Genomic DNA, 21,225 nt, shown 5'->3' on the forward strand with positions numbered 1-21,225 from the left:
AATAAGATTGTATAATTTGTGCCTTGACCTGCAAGACATTTATTGTCCTTTTCTCCAAGAATAGGTGATAAAATATATTTTTAGCATATGCACAAGGTCACAACCTTGTTGATGCGAGGACACGAGATGATCATCTAGAGATGATAAGATCATATCTGTGACATTTGTAGATAAGACGTGGACAGAAGTTTAGGTTTGGTTCCTTCCAAAGGGCCTGTCCCCATATTCAAAAACAACCCTAGAGAACTGTTAACCAGTTTCATGCCCCATCACATGTATTTACCAAATTGAGACCCTCAGTTGAGCACCATGTTTTTTTCATTGGGAGGGATAACAGCTGTCCTCGTTGTTTGGTTGTGACATTTTGATTCCCATTTTTGATTGTTGTTCGGTCTTACTACGTTGTGACGTTTGAATCCAGAAGGCTAATTTATATTCATTAGGTAGTCACAATGGATGGTGGTTGTGACAACGTCGAGGAAGATTAGGACTCCTTGATTAGTTAAGACTCCCTTTCAGTCCACTTCGATGATTCTGATCACCTTGGGGACAGGACATGGTCAGTCTTCTGTGTCCTGGACCGTGATTATGTACCAGAAGGGATCATCCAAGATCCAAACAGTGAAGTGGATCAAATTGCCAAAGACAGGCAAATAAGGGAGGCATACAATTCAACAGAACTGTCTACAACTAAAATCGCAATGCAAACAAATTTAAAGATGCAGAATTTAGAAGAATACACAATTTATTCAAGAACTTGTTCGGATTTAAGAGAAAAGCTGACATATTGAACTACAAATGATATATTATTACTGGCAGTGAAAACAATCATTCGTAACAACGTATTTATCAATTCTTTGACGACTGTACAGGTATATGATGTCGCTAATATAACTTGATGAAAAATCTTTATACGGTAGAAATCTTTTTACCGGTAGGGTGAAACTATTGAGACTCATCTTTGCCAATCTTAGGATCACCGGAACTCCTTTAAACACCAAAAATCAAACAAGATATTGTTTGAGGCCATGCACATCAAAGGTAACAATGTCCTCCCGGTAATACTTTTTCCGTTTTAAAGGTTTTTGTTGAATTCTGGTGATTCCAGTTTCCCCTTCATACAAAGTACGAAAAAAGTGGATAATTGAAAATCGTCGCATAATTTTCATAGATTAGGTATATATATATGTCATTCCAACTTTGAACATCATATAAGCTATGTACACATACATAATTTTCTATAGGATCAGTATTGAGTTTTCTTTCTAAAAATCTGACCCATCACTGACAAATCATACACATGTTGCTCCAAGCTTGGCAGGTTGAGACGGACTGGTTGTCCATTTCACTGTCGTCTGACCACTGTGAAATCTGAGTACATCGAATTCTTCCGATCTCGAGGTGTCATCAAGGCTCATCTTCTGAGCGACATGCGAATGATTTTGCCGTGACAGATCACATGAAGAGAACTTAAAATCATTTCATCGGAGTGTATGCATTCTATGTGCATTCAATACAGGCACTCTTCTCTAGATTTTTTTGTAACAAACATTTCCTGTATACCGTCCCCGTTCAAAAAGATTATCAAGTTGTACTCTATTTCGAGGAGTACAGTACCCAGTAGTTCAAAAGAGTACAAATTATATTGATTAACCCTCTAGTTACCGGTGTTGCTTATGTTGCTCCACAGAAACAGTGGTCAATTGGGGAAGTACAAAAAAAACAAAAATTTTTTCATCATATTTTTATCAGTTGCGCATAGATTTAAGATGTTTGGCACTGTCCTAGGAAGGTTTTGGTCAACGGGTGGCAACTAGAGGGTTGAGCAGCAACTGCAGTCAGTCACATTCATGACCTCGATCTAAAAAAGACAATTATACACCATGACTTGATGGTTCATGACACTATCAAAAATGACCATGATGAAAGACACAATCACTAGTGGCTAAAGAATACACTAAAAATCTGACCTGTCACAGACGGAGAGGCTAAAGGTTTCATCATTTGAACCTATTTTGAAAAGCTCTGTTCGGCTGTGACTAAACAACTATATACATAATGAAACACATGCATTATACAACCAAAAAACTCATATTATAGAAGAATTATAGAACTAAGTATGATCACTGACTGAGTTCATTCAAGTTCAAAGGAGTTTGTGAAAATGAAAATGGGATGCAGAGCAAAATAACCGGATAATGTGCAGACAAAGATACCAGCAAATTTGACATGACATGACAATGAGGTACGGTAAGAATTCTTTGAATGCATGAATGATGCAACATTAGGAATGGGCTCAGCCCGGATTTGCAATAGCATCCATGCCCTACACAGTGCTACCCTTAGTTGGCATATGTACACGTAGATAAAGGTTGAAATCCATTCCAAACACATGACCAGCCAGGTCATACTTAATATAACATAACATACCATCTTCCGAGAGAGATTAATGCTCCTCTCTCTTACTGATATTGAGCATGGATTGGGTAACCCAGACCTCTATTCAGTGCCCCATTTCTTTAGCAGCCCCCTAGACAACCAGTTTTCATAAAGGCACACCTTGCAACAGAAGGCCCATTGCCCTATTTAGAGGCAGCCTTCTTCGGCATGTACGCCCCAAGGCAACTGTTCAAATCCGTCCCCAGAACGTGGCCCGCCAAGTCATCCTCCGTTTCAAAAACCTGCTTACAACTTGTACACTTCATCCTGCAGTGGGCAACATGTTCCTCCAGCTCCACGGCGCTACGGAAAATCTCCTTGCAGGCAAGACAAGACAACTGACTGCAGTCGTGCTGTGTGAGCAGTTCCGTCGTGTCGAAGTTCTTCAGGCAAGTTGTGCATTCAAACCTCACAACGATGCCAGAATTTGCAGCAAAGTTTTCAAAATTTACGAAATCTGCATCGCAGAACCTACAGCGCCATTTGCTGTCCTCCTCGAGTTTTTTTTCCAATCCGTAGCTACCACACCCTGGGCATTTCTTCCTCCCCATAGCCTTACAGTCGTGCGCCTTGAACTCTTTTTTAGAGCCGAAGTTCCCGCCGCAACCGGAGCAGTGGATCCAGTTTCCGGCCTTGCACATCCGCCCCTTCAAGTCACTATCTGCGCCGAATGAGTCGCAATAATGATCAGCCAGATCTTTCTGCGTTCCGAAGACATAAAAGCAACAAAGGCATTCAGATAACTTTGGCTCCATGACATCCTCTACTGACTTATGTTTCAGTTCAACTTCACCTGTCACCGTCTCGTGATACCGCTGCACAAAACGACAAAAGCTGTTCTTGTGAGAAATGAAACCTTTCCTTGTCGCAAACTTCTTGTCGCATTTCTTACACTCATACCTAGCGGGATTGCAGCGGTGTTTCCGTGCCGACATAACGTGATGGAACTCGGTACCGCACCGAGTGCACACAAACGTTTGCGGTACAGTGCATTTATGATTCTTCTTGTGGAACTCTCTGCCACATTTCGAACAATCGAAAACTTCCCTGCCGCAAAATTTCCCCTCAAGATGCCAACGGTACAGGTCTTTCGTTGGGAATCCCTTCTGACATTCTGGACAAGTTATAGATGCTGATGCCCATTCTCCACACACCTTGTAATGCTCACGCAAAAACCTCCGACTCTGTACCTGTTTCGTGCATTTCTGACATCTAAAGACTTGCTTGATGCAGCACAAGTGCTGTTGGTAGTTCTTCTGCGTGACGAAACGACGTTTGCAACGCTCGCACTTGCAGTAGGTCTTAGTACACGGATGCCTCCTCAAACTCTTTCTGTTCCTATACTGTTTCCCACAAAGTTTGCAGTCAAAGATGGACTTCAGCACCTTACACTGATGATTTGAAAGATGCTTCGAAGTGTCAAAGCGGCGTTTGCAGTTATCGCACCCGAATGGTTTCAAGGCGCAAGAAGGTTCATGCACCGACAAGTTTTGATGGTTTCTAAATGTCCTCCCGCAGAGGTTACAGACATGGACTTCTTTCTGAGAAGTACCAAGTTGCTTGGAAACTTTATCAGAGTTACTAGTTTTTGTCTGCGCCTTTTCAGCTTTCGAATCATTCGCTCTGCCCACGGCACTACTAGCCGTAGGGCGACCTCTCTGAGCCTTTGGGATATTCTCCAATAGCTTTACTCCCCTATCAGCAATGCTGAGTTTTGTGCTAGCTTTTTTAGCCTTTGGTGCACGTCCCTGTTCCTCAAGCCCACTATCAGATCCGCACGCTCTTTTGCGAGGAGTTTTTGCCAGTGGGATATTGTCTTCTTCCTCCGAGTCATCATCTTGTGCCTTGCGAAATCCACAATCTGTGCCCAACCCAAAATCAGAACTCCTAGTACCTGTCCTACTTGCAGGACTTGCCAGGGCTTTCTTTGCCTCGGGGACACCACTGCAGGCATTGCGAAGAAAATGCTCGGCAAATTCCATCTCGGATTTGAACACCTCTGCACATTTCGGACAAGCCAACGTCTTCGTGGAGGCAGCACAATCGTGTTTCAATAGATGATCCCTCGACAAAAACACCATCTCACATTTTGAGCAGACGACACAATGTGCACAGACGTCATCGATCAGATGCTGGCCCAGATCCGCTGCTTTCTTGAACTGCAAGTTGCACTGTGGACATTTTAACTTCCGTGCCTGGTGGCACTCGCCCGTTTCATCATGATAGGTCAATTCATCCATCGTCTGGAAGACCTTATCACAATCTCCACAAACGAAATTTCGTCGGACATGCTTTTTGATGTGCACATTCAGCTCCTTCTGTGACGCGAATTTCGTTGCGCAAACATTGCAAGCATAGACAGGGATCAGTCGAGCATGATCGCGGACATGTTTTGAATAAGTGTCCAATGATCTGAAGGCCTCTTGGCAGACCCCACATTTCCAGAATGCAACCGAGAGCGTATGTGACAACAAATGTTCTTGTAGGCCGGTAGCATTTTCGTAAGATGTCGAACACTTTTGGCAAGTGTAGGTCTTCTGCTTAGAAACGTTTGGTCCCGATTTGACAGGTCTCTTCTCTGTGACCTTTTCCTCAGCCAAGTGTTCATTGGCTACCCCAAAGCGTTTCTTTTTCGGTCGACCACGAATACGTTTTTCCCTCACTTCTTCACCAACTGCTACGGTTTTGGGGCTCTCATTTGTGTTGACACTGGTACCAGCAGGAGCATCAGTAGGCACGGTTACAGCACCAGTAGTTGCAGATGTAGCATCGGTAGTCAAGGTCACAGCATCAGTAGTCGCAGTCAGAGAGTCGGTAGTTGCCGCAAAGGCGTCAGTAGCGTCCAGGCCACTTTCATTATCCCTTCTTGCAGTAAGTTTCTTTGCAGCATCCAGACCAAGTTTCTCCATCAAATCTAACTTTTCTAGTAGAACAACTGGAATTTTGTCAGTTTTTGTCAATTTTGCAGCAAGACTTTCCTCTCTAGCTTTTTCTGCATCTTGACTTTCATCATTCTCCTCCCGACCAACATCCTCCTCTTCTTCATCATTATCCTTGTCTTTGCCATCATCATCAACTTGAGAGGTACAGTCACCAGCAAAATCTCTCGCAGACATTTCACCAAGGCGAGCATGATTCCGAATATGTGCCTCAAACAATACACTATCGCTCGTAAGTGTCTCGCATTGCGGACATTTAAAGTTCTTCTTCAGCCTTCCCGTACGCCAACACATCATGTGGTGTCCCAAATGCGTGAGAAAGTCACAATGAATAGACTGTGAACAATACAGACACTGCCATTTCGTTCCTTTGAAATGCGACGCAGTGTGTTCGGAAAATTCTGCTAAAGTTTCAAAAATGCTTCCGCAGATCGTGCAAGACCTACGACTGGGGTTATATCCAAGTGACACTTCATCAGAACTCAATCTACCCTTCGAAACACTGTTTGGACTTCCCGTATTCGTCAAATCCACCTTCCTATTTCCATCTTTTGATGCTATTTCATCGACCTTCGGACCTGCCACCTTGTTTTCAACGCCTGCACCAACGGTACTATCATCTTGTTCCTTTGACGTTGCAATCTTGTTCCCGACATCAGGACCAGGTGACGCTACCTCATGGCTTGAGTCTTTAACACCTTTGTTCTTTATCAACGTCCGCAAGACCTCCTTCACAGACGGCGAGGCCAGGATCTTCTTCTTCACTTGGTGCGTCAGCCTCTCTTCCGGTTTGAAAAGTGCGTCTGTGGACTGATCAGGTACGGCCAGATGTTTTGGATCTGATTTATACTCAATTACAACGTTGGTTAGATTCGGTTGTCCTGGCTTTGACGTAATCTGTAACTTTTTAATTCCAGACAGATTCTGCGTCTTTCTTGTCTGAATTCCGGAACCGGAGGGGGTCTGTACCCGAGCCTGACTTCCTTGATTTTTGATTGTTCCACTTGTCACCTCCATGGATACATCATCATCATTGTTGTCGTCAAAGCTTGAAGGAACCTGATTATCATCATCATCATCACCAAAACCAGACCCTCCACTATGTCCATCATCATCATCATCATCGTCATCCTGACCACTCGCACCAACAAAATCATCTTCTTGGTCTTCATCTTTAGGATCATCATCCAGTTCATCCCCGGACACGAATTCCTCATCAAACCGGATCTTGGGCACCGACCTCCTCCCCGACTTGGTTCTTCTGATTCCAATATCTGCTTGATCTTCATCTTCACGATCATCATCCAGTTCATCCCCGGACACGAATTCCTCATCAAATCGGAACTTCGGTACCGACCTCCTCCCAGACTTGGTTCTTTTTATTTCAATCTTCCTCCTCTTAGCCAACCCCGAACTCTTTGCACGACTGCTCGAGCTTGACTCACCAAACTCCAAAACCTTTTTAATCGAACTTCTCTCAGTCCGCTTCACGGGAGAGTTTGGTTTTCGTTTTGTAGCAGATGCCCGATTCGTCTGAGCAGACGGCAAATTTTTCTCAGCAGACGCCTTGGAAAGATTTGTAGCAGCTTTCATTATGTCATCCGTTTCAGATGCCACATTACTGTCATCATATGATTCGTCGTTAGTAGTAAGTTTTGCGTTTTTGCTGGCAGCACCATTACTTGGCAACTTTCCGGAACGGATCATGTTACGTAACGCTTCCGCATTGCTGGCAGTGGCAGATTTCTTTGCACTCGATGCAATGGGGATCACTCGAATCCCAGCAGGAAGGGCCGTTGGCAAGTTATGAGCAGAATTCTTGGCTGGAGTGTCTCGGGAAGATGATACAGCAGAATTCTTCGAATTGACCATTTTAGACAAATGACCTTTCAATTCATTCAAATTGATAACAGTTGGCGACTTGGCCTTTACAACATTTGGCGTTGTAGCATGTATGGCCTGGTCTCCATCACCTGGCGTCTTCGGCTGACCGAGCGAAATGAATCCATGAAGCTGATTGGTGCCAGGTTTAATCCCGCTCAGTGTCAAAGTAAACCGTGGTACTTTTGCCTCAGCATCACCAGCCGAATTGGGCAGGGTAACTGTCTTCCCACCCGCCGGAAACAATGGACGCGGCGTTTGCAGGCAGACAGTATTCCCTTCGGCACTCTTTAAAACCGCTCCAACAGCCAACATCGGATTCATGGCCTTCTCAATTACAATATGCGTCGATTTAATAGGCCGACCTACCTGATCAGCACGCGTCCCCATGTCAGTCAACATCTTTTTGATCGCGTCTGCACTCGCATCAGAATCGCTATCACTTCCTGCTGGGACTTTCTTTGCCTTTGTTCTTCCTGGTCTCACTCGCTTCCGTGCGGCCGTAGGGCTGTTGCCTTTCGACCCTGGCGAACGCCCCATCCTCCCAGACGTCATCTCCTCACCTTTTAATTTTTTCTTCCGTCGCCTCTCAGCCTTCTCCGGATGCTTCAGCCCCTGCTCTTCTTTCTCTTTCTTCCAGTCCGCCAATAACTTCTCATCCTCCGCAATCATGACGGGATCCAACTCTTCGTCGTCCGAAATCAGGAAATCCTTGGCGGTGAAGCGCATGCCTTCCCATCTTTCCATAATCGCGACCGGATCATGAAACTCCTTATTGAAATAGACAAGTGTGGGCTGCTTAATTGCAACCACTGGTTCTGTGGCTTTCTCCCCAGACTCCAATTCTCCCAACTCTTCGCTTGACTTGCCCTCTGCTGGTTTTTCAGCCGGCTCTTCTTCCGGACCCACGTGAGCAGATTCCGCGGCTGCCGCTACACGCTGTGTACTATACGTCGCGTAAATCGTCTCAACGCTATCCTCAATGTTTTCATTCTCAATCAAAACATGGCGTCGCAAAATCTTATTGTAGCCATCGTAGGCCTCCTTTTCAGCAGTACTCGGAGGCGACCATGACGTGTTCACTCTAGACCAAGTTGTGTTCAACTTAGACCCTTCCTCGTTCATTTTGAACCCAGTCGCGACCAACGGTGACCCAGCAATATCTAAACTAGACTGTTTACCCTTTAACAGACACCCTTGGACATGCTCCTCAACTGTCGTTCGCTTGTCAAACTTCTTTTCACAATTGACGCACTCGTATGTGAATTTCCCTTTGCCTTCGCCTTTGTCGATTTTATAAAACTCAGCCAAACTTGGACTCTCGCCAGACTCGGACAGCACAGTGCATGTCGACACATGGCCTTCCATCTTTGACTTCTCGTCAAACTCCGCACGGCAATAAGCACAAGTGTAGACACAACTCGCTGTGTCTGTGCTCAAGACGTTCTCAATGACCATCTGGATGGTGCCAGTGTTCTCATTCTTCATCAGTGTCTTCTTACTTGTGTTGTGCACCTCACCAACATGATCCTCGAGCCGTTGACGCTTCTCGAAATACTTCTCGCACAGCCGACATTTATAGATATACGGCACATCATGCTCTTGACGCATATGGTATCTCAGATTCTGCAACATGGAAAAATTCACTCCGCAGTATGTACACATCACCTCGACTGGGGCGGCCTTTCTTTTCCCCTTCAAAACCACTTTCTCCTGCTTCGGGATGATGATATTTTCAGAACTTTTGTCACCGGCTGGAATCTCTGACCCTGGTACGTCTTGTATTTCTGATTCCTTGGGTGCTGGTTGCCACTTTTTCCCTTGGCAGTAGTACTTCTCATGGTCTGCTAAATTCTCCAGGGAAGGAAATTTCAAACTGCACGTGGCACACTCGAGATTCCGACTCCCGTCTGGATGCTTCTCTTGGCGATGTTTCTGATGCCCGGTTGCCCCCAACGAAACCTCCCCACACAACACGCACGTCTTCCGAACATGAACCTTCATATGCAAATTCAAAATCTGCACCGAAAAAAACCCACGCTTGCAAATCGGACACACGAAGCTCTTTCCGATTTTATGACCCCGCGAGTTAATATGATGACGCAGACTATCTTTAAACTTGAACTTAATACAACAACGCTTGCATTCAAATTCTGAATTTTGCGTGTGAATTTTCATATGACTGTCCAAGTTCGATTCGGTATAAAAGCATTTACGACATTTCTCACATTCGATGGTCGGTTTGGGATGCTGTTCCTTGTGTTTCCGGTACTCATGATAATCGGAGAAATATTTTCCGCAGAGTCGGCACAATTTCGGCTTGTGCTCCTTCTTCTCACAATTTGCCGTATGAATTTTGAACTGCTGCAATCGACACAAGATCTTCCCGCACGTGCGGCACTCCAACTGTTTCTTCCGGGTATGAGTCAGAATGTGCTTCTCGTAAGCCGGTTTCCAAGTGAATACCATATCGCAATGCGCACACTTCTCATCAATATGCAGCTTGCGGTGAAAACCTAGAATGTGACTAGTTTTAAAAAACTGTCCACAGGTTGTACATTGGTATGGTTTTGTGTTTGAATGGGCCAACATGTGGTTGTTCAAATAACCCTGATGGGAAAACCCCCTCTGACACACCGGACATATCTTATCTTTTGCCGCGTGTACGGTCTTGAAATGAGCTTTCAGGCCTAACTCTATCGCGTATTCATAGTCGCATTCGTCACACTTATGCATTTTTCTCCCAGACGCATGCGCCTCTTCATGCTTCACAAACTCATCCTGTTTACGGAAACTTCTTGCACAACTCGAGCATTTATAGCGGCACTTTTTCGACTGGACGTAGTGTTCTGACTTCCAGTGCATGTCGCGGACGGTGCGAGATTCAAAGGAAGCGGCGCAGACTTTGCAGACATACGGCGGGCCATTTTCATCCGCCTTCCGAGGAGGTGCTGAAAATAGAAAAATAGAGGAAAAAATAAAAAATGTCACTACGCCAAGAAGAAAAGGACATCTTAAAAACTCTTCCAAGACCACTCTCAAGACCTTTCTAATCAAAGCAGGGAAGGCACTGGAGTCCCACTTACCAGTACTATCCTTTGTTTTTGGGACCTGGGCCTTCTTTGTCGTCGACAGAGAAATCATACTGGGGTCAATCGTTTCCAAAATTTCTCCATCCTCCTGGCTTGCTCGACACAATTTGATTGTGGTTCTGCGGGTCTTCACTTCCTTTACTGGACTTGGCGTTGTACTAACAATGCTCTGAAGCAAATAACAAAGATGAGAGAAGCCTCCTTTATAGTGGTCAACACTGCTGGCAGCCACGCAATAATAGGCCTAGGTTTGATCCCTGGGAGAACCAAGGATTGTTTTTCAGGATGACCAAGAATTGAAATTTGCTAGGCACAATTTGACAGTGTCCTTCCAGTTCCTGTGCTGGACTGGTGACAGTTGTACCACAAGTACTCTGATGAAATTAACAAACACAAGAGGAGCATTAAAGCCTAGGGGATAACACAAATGGCTACCTGGACTGCTGAGCTCAGTTGCGAGTCGTACGGCGGGACAGGTTCTGTTGTTATTGTTGTCTCCTCGGCCGCGACAGCCTGCACTATGTCGATGACGTCATAATGGGGTGGATCAAGGGTGATGTAGTCCCCACTTGAAGTTGTTACCACTGAAAATTAAAAGTTGAAACTGAATTATAAATGAATGAAATCAAGTTTTCACATTGATTTCTGGGATTGAGAACTACTTGGACCTCCCTTACAGACCCCTCTCTATTAAGGACAACCTCTCTATTAAGGACACCCTCTCTATTAAGGAAACTAGTTTTGGTCCCAAATTGGTCGTTTGCATTCAATTTGACCTCTCTAATCAGGACACCTCTCTTTTAAGGACAGCACTTGCAAGTCCTGAGGGTGTCCTTAATAGAGAGGTTCTACTGTATACCCTGATCCAAGTGGCTTTTTCCATTGCAGAAACTTCGCCCAAAGTCAAATTTTGGACGACATTATTCCTCTGTTTACCAATTTCATTGATTAGCTTTCAATTATAAAAAACTTGTTCAGGGAGAACATCCATCCAACGTTTTACTCCCTGGCCTACTAAATACCCACCTTGGTTATAATCCATGTCCAAAACCACCTCCTCTTTGGTATCGATAGGCACCGAGTCCTCAAGGATGACGCTCACACTTCCATCGGTTTGCTCCCCGACGGCAACATGCTGGCTGCCCGACACCACTTGGTCTAAAATAGAAGACAGATGGCATTATTCATGGTAGGTTGGCAAAATATCATGCCTTCCGAACATTGTATCATTTTGACATGCTGTCACTGTGACAACACAGGCCTAATTGCACATAATAAACAAATTCTGGTCTTCCCTTGGGATGACCAATTGGCCCTCTACAAGACTATGATTGTCTTACCTTTGCAGGAGAGATGGTGAACAGCGGCCTCTTCTTGAGTGAGGAATATGCGATGACAAACTGTGCAGCTCCACGCCAAGACATGGGACGCCATCTTTCTTATCGAACGCGGAAACAATTGTGTGGTTGTGACGTCACTCGCTAGCTATGAATTCGTGTCACATCAAATGAAATCTGTCACAATCAGAATGTCTCTGGAAATGGAAAAGAACATCATTTATTATGGGCCTAATATTTGGCGTACAGTACACAGGAACAATAGTACGACTTTCGGAACGACTGTTCCGGATAAAGGCCTAGGCTATATGGCGATGGTATGGTTTGTGGGTAACTGACATGAACTCTAAGTCTAAGTCTAACGGCCCTGCGTTGCCTTATCAATGTATTGCAAATCATGCATAAGTTGGGCCACCACAGCTGCATGCATCTTCATCCTTATATAACACTTGACGAAGTGTTATATAATACTTCTACTATGTTGTAGTCTCGCCACCTGGTGGATTTTTGAGAATTTTTTTTTCTCGTCATCATCGAACATAGGCCTAAATGCAATTTTGGCAAACCAAGTGCCTCATATAATCCTCAAATTCGCCAAATGTGATGCATTAACGTGCAACTATTTTCAGTTCTGCACTACCACCGTGTCATAATAGTTCTTTACAACACTTAATTATCTTACAATATGAGCAAATTACTCAGTACGAGGTGATAACAACGCACCCAAATGGAAAATCAAGAAAACGGTGGCCATCTTGGCGGTCTCGCCAAACAGTTTTCAATGTATTGGTCCGCAAGTAGTTCTTCACAAAAATATGCATTTCTAATCTTTTGAAGAGTTTATAATGATGTCCCTCCTGATGAATTCTGTTAATCACAGTTTTTGAATGCTTTAGTGCATTACTTAGGCACTGAAGCAATGATTTGGTGATTTCAATTATTTTATTGGGTCATCTGCGGACTACCAAATCCTGATTGGCAGTACTTTGGCTACACTTATTTTACACTGTAAAATGTATTGTAAGACCTCCTCCTGACAGCGCAATTAAAAAGCTAAAGAATTATAAAATGAAATAATGGGGGCCTTGAAACCTTGATGTATGCAATTTATTTAGCCTAGTTTCCACACATCTCGTGAATTGACTTGACATCGCCAGGGTCAGCCTGAGACATTGTCACAACAACCAGGGGCTAATGTCACAACCAGGGGATGGCGCGTCCTTCTTCCAAGACATGAAAATTGAATATTGCATCTAATCATCTGTATAACTAAAAGAAGCGACAGAGCCCCAGAGCTTTGAGGTCAGGGTGGTGTCCTTTGGGCAATAATCCTCTCTATTCTTCATTAGGGAGCAGGTCTGAAGCCACAGAGCCCCAGAGCTTTGTGGTCAGGGTGGTGTCCTTTGGGCAATAATCCTCTCTATTCTTCATTAGGGAGCAGGTCTGAAGCCACAGAGCCCCAGAGCTTTGTGGTCAGGATGGTGTCCTTTGGCCTGTATTCCCCTCTATTCTTCATAAGAGAGCAGGTCTGAAGCCACAGAGGCCCAGAGCTTTGTGGTCAGAGTGGTGTCCTTTGGCCAGATTTCCTCTCTATTCTTCATTAGGAAGCAGGTCTGAAGCCACAGAGCCCCAGAGCTTTGTGGTCTGGGTGGTGTCCTTTGGGCAGTAATCCTCTCTATTCTTCATAAGAGAGCAGGTCTGAAGACACAGAGCCCCAGAGCCTTGTGGTCAGGGTGGTGTCCTTTAGCCTGTATTCCTCTCTATTCTTCATAAGAGAGCAGGTCTGAAGCCACAGAGGCCCAGCGCTTTGTGGTCAGGGTGGTGTCCTTTGGCCAGTATTCCTCTCTATTCTTCATTAGGGAGCAGGTCTGAAGCCACAAAGCCCCAGAGCCTTGTGGTCAGGGTGGTGTCCTTTAGCCTGTATTCCTCTCTATTCTTCATAAGAGAGCAGGTCTGAAGCCACAGAGCCCCAGAGCTTTGAGGTCAGGGTGGTGTCCTTTGGCCAGTATTCCTCTCTATTCTTCATTGGGAGCACAATTTATTCAATTTCCAACTTCAGGAGTTAAAATAAATCACATAAACACAATTTACCAAGTATAATTCTTGAATCAAATACCGCAGTTATTGATTGTTTATTGTACAATATCATAATCATTTTTTTAGTGACTTGAAAGACAACACAATAATAATATCTAAAACAAACAGTCTTGGAAACAAATTTCATAAGTTCATTAATTGCTTCAGACTGATATAAGCATTAAGCATGCAGATTAACAATTCATTTTTTTAAGTAAGATAAGTTGACCCCACAACAAGAATTCATGATCAAAATTTTGCTGAAGTACTTTCAATCAAACTTAACCAGTCCATTTTGAATACCACTCACACTGCAAATTCATTGAACAGTTAAATTTTGAGTGGAAAAACAAGTCCCCCAGATATATGTTTTTCGTGAAGGAATGGCAGACTGATCCTGGAAAAGACGGATGGCTTGAACAGAGATTGTCACTTGTGATTTGTCCCAAATACTATAGACGGCATCACCTTCAGATATCATTGGGGCACTAAAAAAGATTTCACCTCGTCTTTTCACCATTCTGTCATGAAAAATATAGACATGTACGAATAGCATTCCGCGAAGATGACGTCACTGCAGCTGCTGCCCTCTATTTCCCCATCGCTGAATTACAGGCAATGTCGGACAAACATGCGGTTTCGTAATGGATTCAGGCTTTCTAACTAGGGCAGTTAGATTCAATCTGGCACATGTCCGAGTGTTGGAAATACTACACAATTGTTCTGAATATTTCTCTCTCTGACTCTATGGTATCATTCATGCTAAAAACAATGCAGGGTCAAAACTAATTGACTTTGAAATAAGCTCAAATGCGTAGAAATAAGTGTCGATGTCCGACTGTCACGTGACTAAAACGTCATCAATATCTTATGCAAATGACCTTGTGAGCTATAAATAGTAACTTCGCGGAATGCTATTTAAAGTATGTACAGCATATCATAAAACATTAATGAATATTTACAAACATTGACAACTCCACAAATAGGTGAATGAGTTAAAGGCAGTGAGGATAGCTGATGAGAGGTATTTTAACATTTGATATCGCTCTGTTCAAATCGGGGGCATAGCATTAGCAACTTTTTGGTCACTTTAGATAATTTTCGGCCAAAATCACGGTCAAAAACTTATTTTGATTGTGACTTCTGCAGGGCCATTTGCCCCGCTCCCCAGCCAATGATGCCTGTGCAAATGCATCAACAATTTTTAGGGATAATCCCAAAAATTTAATAATCGACAGTATACCATAATCTCCTAGTACATCTGCTGGACATCAGCATGCATGGCAGTGAATGCACTTAATACACAACTTGACTACAGTGCTATAAGCTATAAGTATAATCAAGAACTCTTGCACTGTGACATAATCATATTTCCCGCAAATCCCGATTACCTATCGAAATAATTCAGGCCCAATGTTACTATTTCAAAGTATCGTAATCTTATCGTCATCAAAAGGTACTAGTCTTAGGTTTGTAATGACAACCACGCATATGCATGATCCGGTGTCCCTCGTTCCCGAAATTCTCATGACAAAAGTCACATTTCCCGCGCAGACACGTCATCAAATGCACATCACGTTCGTCCCGCGTGTTATACTTAACATTACAATAGTCACAACCGTAGATCATACGCCGACTTTTGGCGGTATTATACGTACAGTACAACTCGTGTGAACTGACTTTCCGCGGGAGATTCAAACCGCAGTATCGGCAACGATACTCTCCCGGAATCACCGCCGGTTTCGACTTTTTGGTTTCCACTGCCGTTTTGCTATCAACTTCCTTTTTCTTCTTCCCAACCAACGCTTGTTTTTTCTCGCAAACCTCCTCGATGGTCGGACACCGGTGGATTTGCGCATCCTCATACGATGACACCCGCTGTTTACATTTTGTACAAATCGCCATCATGAAGGAACTCTTTTTCTTACATAGCCGCGCATGTTCAAAAGCGACTTCCGGTTCACCGGTGAACTTCCTACACATCACACAAGAAAATGTGCGACAATTCTCACAGGAACGCGCATGAAAATCAAACCCCTCAGATTCGCGCAAATTCATTTCGCAGCTCGTACATTTCAGAATAGGTTTGCAAGTGACTTTATGAACGTCGAAATCCAGCTGCGTCTTCAGAAGATTCATACAGAAAAGACAAACAAACGGATTGTGTAACTTCTTCGGGTAGACCAGACCGCGACGATTATTCAACTGTATGGTCAGCGGGACGGCTTTGACGTCACTGCCTTGCCCCTCTGGCATAACCATCCCCTCGAAATGTTTCGGAACGCGCGTCTTCTTCTTCAAAACCGGACAATATGATTCGACGTGTTGTTTCTTCTCCTCAATTTTCTTAAAGGTGGCGCCACAACTATAGCACTTCTTGTTCGAGGGGCGCCCTTTGACCTTTTTCTGTGGTTGTTTATGCTCCTCTAAGATATGACGCGTTTTCTCTTTTTGAATTTTGAACATTTTGCCACATTTGGGACATTTGTGCGTGACCCGGAGATGATCCTCGTAAATGTCACAACGATCTTTTCTCGAATCCTTCTGCATGTTCGGAATATGGTACCCGCAGATGTGACACTCGTCATGGTTGTAATAACAGTGTAGCGCCATGTCGCTTTCAAGCTGAAACACTGCGAAACAGAGCGCGACCTCGCAGCGATAGGGCACGGGGAGGAATCCGTCCGCGGGGAAATCCATCGTACAGCTGCACGCTGCAATACAAAAAACACAAACATGACTCATAGCAACTTCGCTGTGCTCCTTTCCTTCGATGAGACACCCGCGCGTCTTTATAAACGAATCAGAAAAGATGTAGCAGCAATGGTCGCAAAATTTCGGCTTTCCTCGTCGCGATTTTATGGCGCTGTTTTCCTCCTCGTGCGCTTTCATGTGCTCGTACAACAATCGCATGCACTCAAACTCATCTCCGCAGATCGGACATGATATGTTTCCGTCGATGCGGTGCGTGCGCAAGTGCAAACGATACGGTTCATATTCAATGAACGACTTGTGACAGAATCGACAAGTGTGGTCCCACGCGGAGAAATTTACTTTCAACTGCACCGACGGGACGAGGAATTCAAACATTGCGTCTAACTCGCTCTCTGTTAGCGCACAATTTGGATCTTGCCCCTGAGTAATAATACGTTTCTGAGATGGTCCGGCGTCACGATTGCAATGTTTACGTTTCTTGTTTGTGTATCCCTGCAGTCCAGTAACCTCAACTATTTGATTTTGCTGCGAATCGTCGACATGATGTTTCAGAAAGTGATGCGTGCAGAGATCAACGTAATCGTCAAATGTCTCGGAGCAAACCTCACACTTGTGGGTTTTGGAATCCCCCTCCTGGGGGACTTTCTCCCCATGCATCTTCACGCGATGTTCCTTCAATTCCTCCTCAGATTCAAAACCCTGTAGACAGCTCGTACACACGTGGAACACAATGTTACAAAGACTTCCCTCGACCTCTTCGCTGGGTTCTTTCAAGTCCGACTCTGAGCTGGTGCTCGCTACAAGACCACTTTTGTCACTCATCATAGTATTTTCCACACCGTTTTCATTCAGCTCACAGGAGCTTGCAAAGTGTCCATCGGTTTCAATGAAACCTGAGCCATCAGGGTTCACCTTAGTCAGACATATCGGGTACGCCTCGGATTCAACTTCGACAAAGCCGGTCTCTGCTTCTTCTTTATTGGCGATTCTCGGCATTTCATGCTTCAAATTGAACTGTGCGTCCGCTTCGAATGACGACGTTGTGAAGGCCTCGCCAACATCCTCACACGGCATTCTGAAGGTCACCTTCTCCTTGTTAAAGCAGACGTCACAGATTCCTGAAATATGAAATGACACGATTAACAATCAGAATACTGCCGAGTGTCAGATCTGAGTCACCAGATCACGGGAGTGATTTTTCTCCACCCACAGAAAGCGCCAGACCGCAGATGATCATCACATCTAAAACAGCCCAAGAAATACGATGAAAATGAAGATTAGAATGTATTTTTTGTCATTTTTTACCAAAAACGAGCTTACCTGTCCCAATTGGCAATAGCGTTCCGTAGTCTCTAAACAACTTCTTGGAGAGATCAAGCGTGACAACGTTGACACCGAGGGTTCGTTCTACAAATGAAAACAAATCAGAATAGAGATCTTAGAGTGCACACATTAAGCGCATAGATGGATATCCGTAGACGTCACAGCGAATTCGTAAACACCATGCGCGCGCATTATCGTAACTCTTCAATATGGTTTTCATGAAGAAAAGATTCGACAAACTGTCCTCCCGTTGATATTTCTCTCGATAACAAAATGATGCTTAACCCATGACGTACAGCTGCTATTGTAACAAAATCGTATCAAAGTTTTATTCAAAACTATTCACAAGTCACGAGGTAGGTAAGAAAAACTCCTCATATCCAAGTGAAACCAACAAGAATCGTGTGACATTGATATTGTTATGTCACACCAACCTGTGTTGAGCATCATATGCACACGCAAACACGGAGAAATAAAGGTTAGCATGACGTCAGAATGATGTCATTTTGTAAACAAAGATATCTATCAAAACATGAGTTATCTTAACGTTTGAAGGTAGACTTGGGGACGAGATTGATGGACACTGTTACCACAACTGAAAGTACACACTGATTCAAGGCATTGGAGGTGGCCAACTCCGTAGGATGGTTCGAATCAGCGCATGGAGATTGAGGATACAACTGGGCAGGAGAGACCAGGACAAGATAACGTCACCTACCATAAGAGCGTACAGTTTTGGACCACGTTTCGTGCTCCGGATGATAACAACTCTTATCTGGACGCTGCCACTTCCAGCCGAGCTTATCACGGTGGATCTTACAGATGTTCAAGCCTTCAGTGCCTACAATAAGATGAGACTTGCTCAATTCCAAGAACTATTCAAGCTTTTTCTGCCCTTTTTATGTATTTAGAACCGGCTAGAGAATGTTGTCGAAGAAACAAGCAAAATTTGTGAAAACAAACTGTCTTCGTCGGCTTAAATTCTTCAACTTGTAATTATGTGCAGAGCATTGAGTGACTGAAACCAGTTGGATTAAGTCGACAGGTATGCCTCATAATCATCATCACATTCTTTGCCTTACCTTCATAGAAGAGGCCAGCCCTGGCCATGATCAGATGGTACTCGTAAACAATCAGGCTAGACTTCTCACCCACTGCATTCTTGATGTTCGGGTGCTTTGAAAGCTCCCTGAAATTGTGACGAAAGCTTATCAATCATAATGAATAAGAGGCACATTATTCCAAAAGGCAATTCACCATTCTAAACCATCAAAGTAGTCCTATACCCCGTCCGTAACTGCCCCTCATAGATCATCTCTCCCCTCTTGAAGCAAGAGTTTGGGTCTAGAGAGTCAATCCAAAATTTGACGGTCAAGATACCCACGGTGCAGCAATGTCAAAATCATTTTTTTTCTAAACGACAGTGAGAGTGAAGACTCTTTCAAATTTTACCCACGGCCGGCCAGGGAGGGATGCCAGTGGCACTGGCAGTGTGTGGCATATAGCCATCACTGCCACTGGCATCAGCATCATCCATGACCAACCATGGGCTAGACTCATTCAACTATAAATCCATTGAACAGTGGCACTTATTTCTTTTTTTGGGCCGCGATCTGGGATTGTGAACTGATTCCCATTCTGTAATGCACTGCATGCAACATATAGTGCATGGTTATTGTAGTGCATACCTGTAGTACAACCGCAGTGTTGGAGTGCCGGGATTTCGGCATTTCTCCACTGGAACAACTTTTCCAGAGCATACTATTTGTTCTCCAGGGGTAACGGTCAGGTCTTCAAACGAACAAAACAAATTGCAGGCCATTTTGAGCCAGATCTATTTTCTTTGGGGGTTATTTGAAGGCGATTTCTCTCAAAATATACAAAAATCTGGAAAACATAATTGCTTTCTTTGTCCGTGCGCAGCTCCACGGAGCATATCCGAGAACAAAAGTATGTTCGGAACTGAAAGTCAACTTCACTAAACTAGAAGAATCCACATTTAGGGCAGCGTTATTTGGTTGCTCTTTTAGTAGTTTAGTATGTCATGAATTATGAAAGTACTTGGTGTCATTATTTTTGTGTTTAAACGATTTTCAGCAGTAGAAGGTGTCAACTACGAAAGTACTTTGAGGTCTCATTTTGTGCTTGGTCGCGGCGAAGCCATTTTAGTTTAACTTCGTGGTGATAGATGGCGAAGCGGTCGAATGCGGCGTGTAACAGGAGAAAATAATACCACTGGAGAAAAGTCGTTATACGAAGCCGTCACAAACATTCTCGCTTGGCACAATATTCTTTCCTACCAAGACTGTACTTGACCAATTAGCTATCATTCCATCATGTACGTCAACCATCAACAGGAACATCCAACTGCTAGGAGACCAATTCCGGTGGCCATACGCCTATTTCTGGGCAATGATTTTGTAAGACTACCTGGGCAGCCCATCGCGTCATCCTCATTTGGTCTCCTTTGGGTGAGGAACGAGGATGGTCCACTGCGTCCGGAGTGTATGATTTTGGAGCTTGATTTTGTTGCTGTCCATGCCAGGCAAGTCATGAGGGAAGCGACATCGGACAAACTTTGACTGGAGGTACTATCCTCAAATATCAAAAAGCTATTTGATGTAAAAATACATTTGAAGGCGAACTCTCTTAATCCAAAATGACATCGCAGCGGATAAGAGTAAGCCCCTGTTGTCCCTTTTTGGCGGGCAGAAAAAAATCCCTCGATACAAATCTTAGACGTCAAACTGCGGCTTGTCTGAGAGACAAATTCTTCGATACACATCTTGACCGTCAGACTTCGGCTTGTCTGAGAGACAAATTCTTCGATACACATCTTGACCGTCAGACTTCGGCTTGTCTGAGAGACAAATTCTTCGATACACATCTTGACCGTCAGACTGCGGCTTGTCTGAGAGACAAATTCTTCGATACTCATCTTGACCGTCAGACTTCGGCTTGTCTGAGAGACATGCGTCAAAGTTTGATGATACCGATTCCCATGGGACGCATTTCATCCGGGTCGGTCAGACGTCAGCCAGCAGGGAGTTTTCGCGAAGTCTTTGAAACGCCAACGATAACGCTTATCTTCATTGTCCGGCACCGTGATCGCATCCTGACTTTCATGGGTCAGTGATTAAGGGATATCAAAACATTGTGGGTCAAGATCCGTGATCGGGGTGACGAGCAATGGATTAGGCGTTCCGACGTTGGCGTTTCGCGGGGACTTGGCGAAAACTCCCTAAACGATCTCGTCAAATTACTGTGATAGGGCAGTAGGGCAATAAAAAAGCAATGTATTGTAGCCATGGATAGGTTTGTTCATAATGGCGTAAATTATTGATGAAGATGCTTTCACTGTTATCAAATATGAAATATTCATCGCAAGCTAATTCATCAGCTGAAAATAAGGCTTAATTGCCA

At 44.1% G+C, this 21,225-nt stretch overlaps 2 protein-coding genes across 2 annotated transcripts; both read right to left on the reverse strand.

The window, feature by feature from the left end:
• Positions 1 to 765: 765 nt before the first annotated feature.
• On the reverse strand, positions 766 to 12,455 carry LOC135498620 (uncharacterized). Its single transcript, XM_064788975.1, has 6 exons — positions 12,412 to 12,455; positions 11,692 to 11,885; positions 11,378 to 11,509; positions 10,787 to 10,935; positions 10,346 to 10,520; positions 766 to 10,210 (listed from the first exon to the last, which is right to left on the reverse strand). The coding sequence occupies exons 2-6, from the start codon at positions 11,783 to 11,785 to the stop codon at positions 2,583 to 2,585; spliced, it is 8,178 nt and encodes a 2,725-aa protein (XP_064645045.1). The 5' UTR covers positions 11,786 to 11,885; positions 12,412 to 12,455; the 3' UTR covers positions 766 to 2,582.
• Positions 12,456 to 14,637: 2,182 nt separating this feature from the next.
• Positions 14,638 to 19,702, reverse strand: LOC135499256 (zinc finger protein 26-like). The gene is made up of 5 exons (XM_064789936.1): positions 19,491 to 19,702; positions 18,885 to 18,991; positions 18,521 to 18,643; positions 17,800 to 17,886; positions 14,638 to 17,597 (listed from the first exon to the last, which is right to left on the reverse strand). Exons 1-5 carry the CDS (start codon positions 19,622 to 19,624, stop codon positions 15,214 to 15,216), a joined length of 2,835 nt encoding a protein of 944 aa, XP_064646006.1. The 5' UTR covers positions 19,625 to 19,702; the 3' UTR covers positions 14,638 to 15,213.
• Positions 19,703 to 21,225: the final 1,523 nt, after the last annotated feature.

Source organism: Lineus longissimus, chromosome 14 (genome assembly GCF_910592395.1).
Source record: "Lineus longissimus chromosome 14, tnLinLong1.2, whole genome shotgun sequence".
NCBI lineage: Eukaryota > Metazoa > Nemertea > Pilidiophora > Heteronemertea > Lineidae > Lineus > Lineus longissimus.